This window comes from Copadichromis virginalis, linkage group LG7, assembly GCF_057382275.1.
Source record: "Copadichromis virginalis isolate Kocher_CV1m ecotype Utaka linkage group LG7, C_Virginalis_male_GT1.1, whole genome shotgun sequence".
NCBI classification, from domain to species: Eukaryota; Metazoa; Chordata; class Actinopteri; order Cichliformes; family Cichlidae; genus Copadichromis; species Copadichromis virginalis.
Window position 1 is genome coordinate 1,976,326 of NC_140624.1, and position 11,281 is coordinate 1,987,606.

General features: G+C 43.2%; 1 protein-coding gene across 2 annotated transcripts; it reads left to right on the forward strand.

The window, feature by feature from the left end:
* The first annotated feature begins 738 nt into the window (after positions 1–738).
* On the forward strand, positions 739–10,942 carry zpd (zona pellucida glycoprotein d). 2 transcript variants are annotated; one of them, XM_085461146.1, is made up of 10 exons: positions 739–3,334; positions 3,437–3,488; positions 3,566–3,673; positions 6,676–6,884; positions 6,977–7,134; positions 7,351–7,465; positions 9,939–10,066; positions 10,142–10,325; positions 10,442–10,547; positions 10,667–10,942. In XM_085461146.1, the coding sequence occupies exons 1-10, from the start codon at positions 3,314–3,316 to the stop codon at positions 10,786–10,788; spliced, it is 1,203 nt and encodes a 400-aa protein (XP_085317272.1). In that variant the 5' UTR covers positions 739–3,313; the 3' UTR covers positions 10,789–10,942. The 2 variants fall into 2 exon arrangements, with proteins under 2 accessions (XP_085317272.1, XP_085317273.1); XM_085461147.1 differs by lacking the exons at positions 739–3,334; positions 3,437–3,488; positions 3,566–3,673 and adding an exon at positions 6,062–6,241 and having other exon boundaries at positions 10,667–10,939.
* The last annotated feature ends 339 nt before the right edge of the window (positions 10,943–11,281 follow it).

The window sequence follows — 11,281 nt, forward strand, 5'->3', positions numbered from 1 at the left end:
TGTCGCAGGCCATAGCCGTGCCGTTTCCACAGGCTGTGGAGCGTCCTGTCCCCTGGCAGATGGTTGGTTGGCTCAAGCTCAGCTATCGGACTTGGGGGGGATATTTCTGTTTCCATCAGAGGGGAAATCAGTGGAACAAAACATTTTACCGCACGCTGCAGAACGAGTGCGTCCTCGTGATGCTCGTTCCTTGTGCGTATTTTCAAAGGAGGTAGTCTTAAACTATTTTATTAGTAAAGAAACCAAAAACTAATCTTTGACTAAAAATGTGGACGTTGTTTAACTTTGTGATACGTTTGTATGCAAAGTTCCTTCAAATCTTTTGTAAGGGCGCACCGTAATCGCCCGGCCGCGCTCCGGCCAGCATTTAGAACAGCATCTTAACCACTCCTGCCTTTATAAGCTACCTGAACTCAGACCGAGCCCCTCCTGGAGCCCCTGTTGAACATTCAGCAGCACAACCAGACATCGCTTGAGGTTTGCTAGAAAAACTGGCCCTCCATCTCCTCTGTTTGTGGCCCACATTCTGTGTCCTTCAGTCTGGCCTGAGAGAACACAGATGGAGGCTCATTCTGTCTCTGCTGCTCCACATAACTGCAGACGGGTCGGAATCACTCGTGGTCACAAACACAGCTGAGCTGAACGGTACAGGAGGCCCACGCTGTTGTGCTCGAGCGTCTTTTTGTCTCGCCTTTGCATTTGTTGTTTTATCGCCTCCTTATGTTTTTCCTGCTTACGTCGTCAGGGCCGCGTTAGACTGTATTGGGCGGTGCAGTCTCTCAGGAAAATGCTCGTGCGTGTTTTTAAGAGCTCCGTCACCCGAAGATCTGCCTCTCAGGTGTGTGTGCCGCAGCTGGTGTTGTGAATCAGGCCGATGACACACACCTCTTATAACCCGGCTATTTCACAACACCAGGGTGGCCCTGCACCGCTGCCGACGAGACGAGGACCCGCTTCAGCCAGACGGAGCAGAGCTGGGAGAGCTCAAGTCTTCAGTCCTACAACGATCATTTGTGTACCGGTACTTTGAAAAGGGAAAATAATGATCGCGTTTTTGTCAGTTAAATCTGCCGAGATCATTTTTTTCTTTCTTTCTTTTTCAGTTATTTTAGTCAAATTCACTCTGATATCAGGTACATCTGCTTGATGAAATCTTCCATAAACTCACCGCGTTGAGCTGTAAAGCATAAGATTCCCTCTTTGGTCCATTAATAAAGTCCAGTATGTTTCTTTTCTCTTTGACTGAGATTATAGTAACACAGTGGATTGTATTACCTACAGCTAGAGGGGAAGCATCAAAGCACAGAACAGATCATTTCAAATGTAGCAGAATGATTCTTTTTCTGCTTGCAAAGACAAGAGCACACATGGCTACATTGTAAATCTAAAGCTAATTACCAACAGTGTAAAAAGAGGACATCTTTGTACTGTAACAGTATTTCATCTTAAACCAAAATGTGACGTGTGCCGAGCCATTATTTATCGGTAATTTCAAAATCTTTGGCCTCTGCTCTTTGCTGGATTTCAGCCGATTTTTCCTCAGAGGTTTTGTAACATCGTGTCACATCTACTCAAATTTGCAAAACTGAAGATTGGAATAATAAAATGAAGTGTACAGCTCTGAACAACCAGAGACAAAGAACCTGCTCCTCGGTGCTGTTCGTGCCTCTGCAGCAGAGAAGGGAGGCCTGGCCAGTGATGCCTGAGAGTATGGACCCCAGCCTCGGGGTGTGACGAGTTGGAACAGAAGGAAATGCACTGACCCACTTATGGCTTCCCTGGAGACACAGATATTTCCAACCACAGGCCCATCATGCAGGAGCCCCACTGTTTTGACCTGCTGACACTAAACCTTCTGTGCCCGCAGTGGTCCAAATATGGAATCAAAGTGGTTTTAGTGATTTTCCAGTGTCCAGATGCATCTGGCTCAAAGTCTTTACTTTACTAGAGAGCCGAACTTTAAGTCACCTGAGTGACTGCGGCGTTTTTACGCATACTGTAAACCAGACCTTCCCAAAGTGTGGGGCCCGCCCCCTAGCGGCGGGGGGGGGGGGGGGGGGGTCAAAACAAAACGCTTGGACACTGCTAGCACGGGGCGCCCACAGAAACGCAAAGCAGGAGATGAAGCGTCGCTGAATATGTTTCCAAACCAACTTCATTCTAAGCCAAAGACTAGAAAATGTGGTGAAGCAACTCTTCCCTTTGGCTTCACCAACCTTTTTAAAAATGTATTGACAGCAATGTTGAACATTATTACACAGGAAAAAAACAAGTACATGTAAAATAATGACACCGTGACGCCTCTGCCTTTGTAAACAAAGGGACAGTAACTGCGTGTAAACCTGCAGACAGTCAGATTAACAGTATTTCGTCTCTATCATTCTGTGATTCATCTCCTGTAAACAATAACGTGGCCACAGCGTGACGTGAATAAAGGCGCATACCTTTGACGCTGCCTGACCAACTCTGTATTCCTCGTCCACACGTTAAACGCAAAAAAGGAGTTTTAAAAAAATCTCCGTTTTCGGTGATTGGAAACGCCGTTTACGTGGACGAAACAGCTGCGTGGTCAAAATCACCCGTGTAGGTGCGGACGCAGCGTGAAAGAGTTAGTAGTTTCTTTTATTACCACCTGTAATTTATTGCAGTTTACTTGTGTTTTTTAATTGTTTACTAAATGTTTGAGGTGTGAAATAAACCGCAATGGAGCAAAATATGAGCGCGTGTGGTTGGAGGATGTGTTTGTGCGTGTGCACGCGCGTGGGGAACATTTTTCTTGTAAAACAAAGGGGCCCAGCAAAAAGGTTTGGGAACCACTGCTGTAAACGGTGATGGGGATGACGAAGCACGGAACTAGTTTGAGGCGGCAATAGCGCCCTCTGCTGGAAACCTCTTGATATATAAAACCAATTTTGTCAGCACATCCACGAAGGAACTAAAAAAAAGATGTTTGTGTTTTGCCTCTTTTTATTTTCTTTCCCTTTGTTTTAAGGGAAACCGTGAAACTATAAAATGTAAATATAATCAATTATCAGAATATTATTTATGTTAATCAATAAAACGCAGGAGATCGACGTGGTGGGGCTGAGTGTTCAAACTTATTTGATACTTTAAACATGACATATTTAGCCGAATTAATTCGCGGGGTTCAAACAGCGGGGTTAAAGCTCCAAAACCCTCCACGGAAAAACACAGCAGGTGTTCCTGATTGGAGACCGGCAGGTGAAGTAACGACGGAGCGGAGAAGGACGTCTCGTTTGACTGCAAATATAACGCCAGCGTGTCCTGCATATACCCACAAATCGTTACTACAATGAGCTTAACCGGCTTGAAGGTAGGCCCGGGTGAAACGTCCACAGCTTTATTGTCCTTTCGTGTAAAAAAAAGAAAGTTGGATAAAAAGAGTAAAAGCGGAAATATCCTTCCTCCAAAATAGCTTCCCGTGGCTCTGCTGCTTTTCCTCGGGTTCACGTTGGACGGGGTTGAGGGTAAGAAGGTTAAAAAAAATGTGAGATGTGTTTCAGCGTGGAGATTCATCAAGTTCGTTTACTGTGTCCTTTCTAAGGAACCTGCAGTGTGGAGCATTGCACCGACCCCACAAGATGCGTCCTGTCTAAAGACCAGAGGAGCTGCAAATGTGCTCTCGGCTTTTATGCTGACAAGTGTGACCGAAGTAGGCTCTCCTGTCTTTTCTTTTATTTCAATGCATTTCATCATCAGTTTTGTCAAAGAGAAACTGAATGCACCCCAGAATTATGCTGAGTTGGGCTGATTGTGTTTAGGGCTTTTGAATTGGAGATTAAATCATAACAAGTACAAAAATGTATACTTGTCTAAGATCAGCTTCTCAGATTGATCCCGGTGCTAATATCTCTTAGAATATTATTTCAAAGCTTGTCATTGTGAAAAATGAGTTTTCGAATCATGCGTTTGGTTTGTGATAGCATGCATTTAGCTGCACTGACACTGTTCTGCAAGTCCTCTTATACCCACTTCCACGTCTTGTTCCAACATAAATATGTAGTGTTGTTTTTTTGGAGGGCAGCCCGTGATAGTCCAATTTCACAAAGATTGAGGTGTTTGGCTCATTATCCCACTGCTGTGTATGAATCCTTATCCACAAACAAGCAAACCAGAGGGTGGAGTGTCTCTGAAGGACGAACAACTTAAGAGTAGCCAAAACGAGCCCAGATTTAAACTTTTCCTCCACCACGTTTCACTCTGCAGTACCCTTCTGTCTTCTGCTTCTCCATCTGTTACTGCCACAAACTTGGATCTCCCCTCCCTGGTTCTTCTACTTTAAAATGCTGATATGCAACAACCCACCCACAGCTTTCTCCCGACTAGTGTAGATGCTTCTTTTTCTGACCGCATTGTTAACGGTGCTTCTCCTGATCGCAGGCTCGTGTTTTCTTATGTAGCAAAGTCAATATCTGTGACGTTTCTTGCTGTCTCATTCAGCAAAGCCTGATGTTAATTAATCTAATCTTCTGAAGGTGTGCTCATTTTTACTTGGTGTTTTACAGTACTGCGCACTGCCCCTAAGAAATCTTCAGTCAAATTATGGTTTGATGTGGAAAAACTTTTTCCTAATTTTCTACTAGAAACTTGAGGCATAGTCACATTTGTAACTAGCAAACAATGACAGGGCTGCCTGTCATCTGACGTGTTTCAAGAGGTGGGATATAACCCAGGTTATTACAGTTAACGAAAGTGAAGGAAACGGTTTCCAAGGCCTAATCCGTGGATCGACTTCCTCCGAGGCGTGGACGTCTATCAGCAGAGATTGTCCCTTAGTCTGTAACACAGTCAAATATATTCTCAAGTAACATTCAAGCATGCCATTCAGCGTGTTAGTACGAGCTCGGGAGCAGCTTGGGAGAACAAGAAAACAGAGACTGCTTCAGGTTGTCTTCCCAAATCGACTCAACTTTATTCTCAAGTACAACAGTTTATATAGAGGGAAAAATTCATGAGTCAGCAGATTATCAGTTTAAACCAGTACAGACCAAGATAAGGGAGCGTCTTCCTGCCCTTGGGTGAAGAAGCATCCTTTGTGTAGTTTATCAGTTCAGCTACAATTGTGATTATCTCAGCGACATATTTTCAAGGCACAAAACAAAGAGTTCTTACATTAGTGAAATCTGAAACAAACCATTTGGCCTTCAACAGGTGTCTAAAAGATTAAGAAACTAATGTAGCTGAGGGAGTGATCTCTGTGGTATTTCAACCTTGTACCAGCCTGTGATTCTCACACATCAATTCTTGGGTCAAAGAGAAAAATAACTAAAACAAAGGGGCCTTATTGAATGACAGAGTTTTCCTGTATAATGTCACTATAAAACAATATCCAGTAAATGCTACCATGGTACTAAAATACCTAACAGAAAGCTTGGTGTAAGAAGACATTTAAACTAACTGCAATGAAAACTAGTTTTAAAAACGATGAGAAGTAAAATGGAAACGATGGAATACAAATGAAGTTCATCCAGGCCTTTGAGACAACTGATGTCATTTTGTTTCAGTGTATGCAGTGTTTTCTAATAATGTTGTCTAACGTGAGAAGTAGTGGTCCTAGCCAGTGTTGGTCAAGTTACTTGAAAAAAGTAATCAGTAACTGATTACTTATTTTCAAAAGTAATTAATTACTTAGTTACTTTTTAAAAACACGATTTACAACCTGAATAGGTGATAAAGCGATAGATCTTTCAGCCCAATTCTACTTTTTCTGCATAATCCATCATATAAAATGTAATCAAATGGAAAAGTCTCTTTTTAAAACTTGTTTTATTAGTTTTAATCTTTTAACTTTATGCATCAAGCAAAAATTTAATTATCTGCAACATTCTCTGACTGGAAGAAATTAGTTTAATATTTAAACCTATTTTCTGCACATTCCAGCACATAAAATAAAATATTTTTTGTGTTTACACTCAGTCTTTCAAATAGATGCAAGTAAAACACAGCAGAAAATAAATAAAGTCAAAGACTCAGCGGTCCTGTTGCTCTATTTTCACCTGTAAAGCAGGAGTGGGGTAGGCGGAGGGTTACCCTGGTGCAGGTGTGCCGCGGTCAGTGGAAGAATCCGCGAGTTTCTCTGTGAGTTTCCCATTACGTCATAGCTACTCGGTGCTTGTTGGAAGTTTAGGGTTTTTTTTTCGCTGTAAAAAGAAGTTTTCTTCCCACGCACAGCGGACACTAATGTTTTTGTCACTTTTTATGGAATCAAACTCAAAGTAAGGTCAGTACTTCCACGCTTTAAACGCTGCACGCTCATACTCTCTCTGCACTGATATATGATCCACTGTTGATCTGCACACAGCTGTTGTCACGAACGTCGCACTCGCTTACGTCACTGTCATGAGACATTCTCGCAAAAAATCACGGTTTTAGTAACGCAGTAACGCAGCGTTCCTACGGGAAAGTAACGGTAATCTAATTACCGTTTTTGCAATAGTAATCCCTTTACTCGTTACTTGAAAAAAGTAATCGGATTACAGCCCATCTCTGGTCCTAGCACAGAGCCTTGTGGGACTCCATGGCTAACCTTTGTGTGCATCAAACTTCTCATTTACACGAACAATCTGGAATCTCAGATGGATGCGATTCACCAACTGAGCCGTTTCCTTTGATACGTGTTTATGTTAGAGACTCGCTGACGTTTGCTTCTTACAGATGCACATCTCAAGGTTATGTGTGGGAAAGACCACATAGCAATCAGAGCAGCGGAAGCTTTTTTCGAGTATCACGGCGTGCCGCTGGAATCGCTTCACTTGCCAAACAAATCTTGTGGTGCTAAGAGAGAGCATATCGACGGCGTCCCCTACTACGTGTTCAGGGTTTCCAAACACAAATACGTGACCTGTGGAGGACTGCCGTTTGAGGTGCAGCTCGAGCACAATTCCTTTAATGTCTGCGCCAGCCTAGAAAAAGATGAGCACCTCAATGTTTTGTTTCTTTTATTGTCCCCTTACAGAAAAATGTAACTCACATCTGGTTTTCCCTGAGTGTGAGGTCAGACCCTCGGGTTACTGGAAACATCATTAGAGATCCAGTTATCAGGATGGATTTCACGTGCATGTATCCATTCATCAGAAGAGTCAGTCTGCCTTTTTCAGTTTCACCAATCTCCAGGTGAGGGGCGAAATAAACGCATCTTTTCCATCCATGGTACTTCACATTTCTTTTTTTTTTAAGCTGCCTTTGAGCATTGTAATAAGTCTGTTCAATTGATGGACCTCTGAAACCCGTCTGCTGAAGTCTTTGCAATGAGTTAATGATTTTCTGTCCATTGAGTATTCAGAGCCACGAACAACCCGCCTTTCTTGACTTTCTTCTGTTTACGTGCAGCGAGACGGTGATGCGAGTAGACGAACTTGAAGCCAAGATACGGATGATGTTGTACACAGACCACACTTACACTAAACCTTACACAAGCTCTCCAACCATTGAGCTCCGAGACAAGGTGGGTTAAGATTTTAACCAGTCACAGATGAAACTGATGCTTAGACACAAGGATGGACTTTTGGTTCTTTGAAGCAGGTTTCAAATTCACCTGTGCTGTGATGCAGCCTGCCTTTATGCAACACCTGAGCTAAGCAGGTACATGTAGTGCTAGTCAACGTGCACTCAGGGCTGTAGAAATATTACTCAGATTGATTAATAGGGTTTTGTTCATATCTGATGGCAACAAGTAGAAGGGTTTAGTGCTAAAATCAGTCTGTTTGATACAGAGAACTACAGATCCTGAGCACTGTTGCCCGCCTGACCACGGTCTGACTCATGTTGGGTGGTGGTTTTGTAAATGCTGATCTGTTATCTTGGACAGAAGCTGCCCAAGAGCAGTTTGATTATGCACAGGTTACAATGCTGACGTGCCCTGGTTCAAATGCAATAGAATAGCCCTTTACTGTCATTGTATGTGTACACTAGAATTGTGGGTGCTCCACACCAACGGTGACAGAATGCAATATAGATGGTAGAAAACAGGAATAAATGGCAAACATCACGGGGGTTTCATTGGCATGCTTGACCATGACATGGCCGTGGCTGGGCTCATCTCTGATGCAGATGAGACGGCGTACAGGGCGCAGGTAGAGAACCTGTCCCGCTGGTGTTTAGAAAACAACCTGAAGCTGAACGAACTCATAATGGACTTAAGGAGGCACAGACCGGTCCCATTAGAAGTGGTGGAATCTGTCTCCACCTTCAGGTTTCTGGGCACCCACGTCGCCGTCCATCTCACCTGGACACACAACACAAACGCCCTGGTAAAGGGGGAGGTGGTGTGCAGGGTCACCTCAAACTCAGAAAAGAAGGCTCAGTTTGAGGGGGAGGTTTGCACATCTTGGAGGTGTGTGTGTGTGTGTGTGTGTGTGTGTGTGTGTGTGTGTGTGTGTGTGTGTGTGTGTGTGTGTGTGTGACACAACGAGTTGGCCGGGCTAAAAGACATATCTGCAGCAGATGAACAATACATGAAAGTCATGTCCTTAAAAAAATGGGGGAATCCAGTGAAGACCTGAGAAGAAGCATCTGGTTCTTCAGCTGAGTAATTCATGAACCGTTTACCTCTGTGGTAGAGCGGCTGTCATGAAGGCATTTACAAGGGAGGGAAAACCTGAGGTGTGCCAAGGTACACGAACGGTAGCAACAGGCGTCACGGAGCGATGCATCCAAATATCATCAGTCTCTACAGACGAGGTCAGAGCAGCACACCAGGATGTCTAAAGTCACCTGTGAAGCACGGAGGCTGTTATGGTTTGGGTTTCAGTAGTATTGATGATCTTGTCAAAGTCGTTAACGATATGAAAAGTACCATCAGATTTACATTATCATCTGCAAAGCTTGTGATTGGCAGCAGCTCCATTTTTCAACATGAATCCAAGAACTGCAAATGCAGTGACAGTATACATGGTTAGTTGGTGATTGGCCTCCAGATCTTAACGTTACTGAAGCAATGTAACAAAAGGCAGCCAACATCCAAAGAGCAGCTCTGAATGTCCTTGAAGGTTGGTTGACGATGTAGAAACTCTCTTTGCCTCAAATGTTTCCATTTATGTTTGCACGTTTCAATAAATCTGTCCTATTTTCCTAACAAAATATCAAGAAATGAGGGGTTGCTCAGGGCTTTTGGACGAAAACCATATTTCTGGTCCTCCACACCTCACCTGTGTGGCTCTGTTGTCCACAACTGGTTCCCAGCACTGAGTTGGAGAACCACGCGTTTGACCGTTCAGGCTAAATGCTGAAAATGAGGTTTAAAGGGACGAAACGTTTAGCCGAGTTTATGCTCGGGGTGAAATTAGTCCCAGCTAATGTTCTACACACTGATGGTGGCTTTGACTTTGATGTTGCCTTTGTAAGCACGCGCTCCCATTAGAGATGACCTCAACTGGGATTAGCAGGTCAACCCTTTCTCTGCCATCAAAGAATCAAATTCAAATTTTATTTGTCACGTACACAGTCATACACAGTACGATATGTAGTGAAATGCTTGGACAACTGCTCGTGACCTAAAGAAAACAAAAAATGAAAAGGCTATGAATAAGATAGGAAATAAATATGAAAAATTAAAAAGGGTAAATTTAACTAGGAAGGAATAAAATATAAATTAAGGTTGAAAATAAAATAACTGTACAACAAAATACACAATATAGAACTATATAAGAATGTATGAAGAAATCTAAATATAAATAAATATATACACAATAACAGCAGCTGTACAAGTATTAACTGGAAATGAAGAATATAGTGACCAGTGTTGTGCAAAACCAAAGTCCAGTGTGTGTGTAAGAACCATATGTGTGGGTCAGGACTGTGTGGTGGAATCAAATCAGAAGATTGGGAATTTTGACATTTATTCTTAGAAAATCGTCTTGGTTTAAGTGCCTTCTGAAGAACCAAATATTAATTAAAGTGAATTGTTTTGTTTTGCACAGGTATATGTCGAGGTTACAATGATGGAGCCTGCAGATTTATTTCTGCTCCGAGTAAACGAGTGCTGGGCCACACAGTATCCCCAGCCAAACTCTACAGAGGGATCTGTTCACTTCCTGCTTCAGAATGGGTCAGAACTTCTCTTTGTGTTGTTTCTGGCACGTGAACGATGAACTCCTCACATCCAGTGACTTCTCTCATCCAGGTGTGTGAAGGACCAAACGGTTTCCTTCCTTAATATAACCGAGGGACAGTCTGGACGTAATGGGCAGAAGTCCACCGTCCGCTACAGCTTCGACATGTTTCGCTTCTCAGCAGATCCGCACGACCTCTACCTGCACTGCACCGTACAGCTGTGTGACCTGGACGACCACGAGTCCTGCATTCCCGTGAGCTGCTGCTATTATTATTGAGGGCGATTTAGGAGTGTGTGGACACGATGAAGTGCATCGTTTTTACCGTCTCATCATCTTTGACTTTTCTCAGGAGCATCGTTCTTTTTCAGAATTGTAACTCGATCAGTAAGAGAGAAGCAGTGAGTGCCGACCCCGCTCAGGGTCTCCTCACCTATGGCCCCATCAGGATCGAAGTACCAGACAGATCTCAGTCCAGTAAGCTCCTGTTTCTATATCAATCTTTACACTCTGCCTGCTGCTCCTGTAGCATCAGCAGGTTTCTGCTAATGAGAAACGTGTCCCTTCATTCTCTTTAAATTTCACATTTGTTTCAGGCGTACTGTTGGCGGTGGTGCTGCCCGTAGCAGCTGTGTGGACTCTCGGCTTCTTCCTCGTCATCCTCATCACTGTGGCCAAGGCTGGCAGAAAGAGGCTAGCGAAAATAGAGGAGCAGTGATGACAATGCTGCTGGCAGCACAAATAAAACATTAAAATGTGCATTTTTTTTTCCTTTGTTTTATTATTATGACGACCGTAACAAGTGTTCTCACAGACTGTGGGTGTCAGCTGAGGAAAGCATGGCTGCAGAAGGAACTGGTGACCTTTAAGCAAAAATCAAGTTTCATCTAAGATGATGCCTCGTGAGCCCAAAAGAGATTAACTTCTGTTATATTTGCAAAAACTGAGATCCAGACACATGTGGGCTCATCATTAACAAAAGCAACCAGGCTTATGGCAAGTTTGTGAACTGGAGGCTGAGTGTTGTTAGGAAAGCTTAACATTAGAAATGCAATGTTAGATATTTCAATGTCTAATTTTCTCCGTAACTCGATTAATGAAGGCAGCAAATTGTATGGAGATGAGATGAAACTGTCCTGTAGCTTCAAATATCTGTGACGTCACTGCGCGTCACTCTAGTGTCTGGAAATTTTGTTAAAGAAAAAGCGAAT

Coding starts and splice junctions, on each gene's coding strand:
- zpd (XM_085461146.1), top strand. CDS start 3,314: ATGAGCTTAACCGGCTTGAAG. Junction 3,335..3,436: donor TGAGCTTAACCGGCTTGAAG/GTAGGCCCGGGT, acceptor CCTCCAAAATAG/CTTCCCGTGGCTCTGCTGCT. Junction 3,489..3,565: donor CACGTTGGACGGGGTTGAGG/GTAAGAAGGTTA, acceptor GTCCTTTCTAAG/GAACCTGCAGTGTGGAGCAT.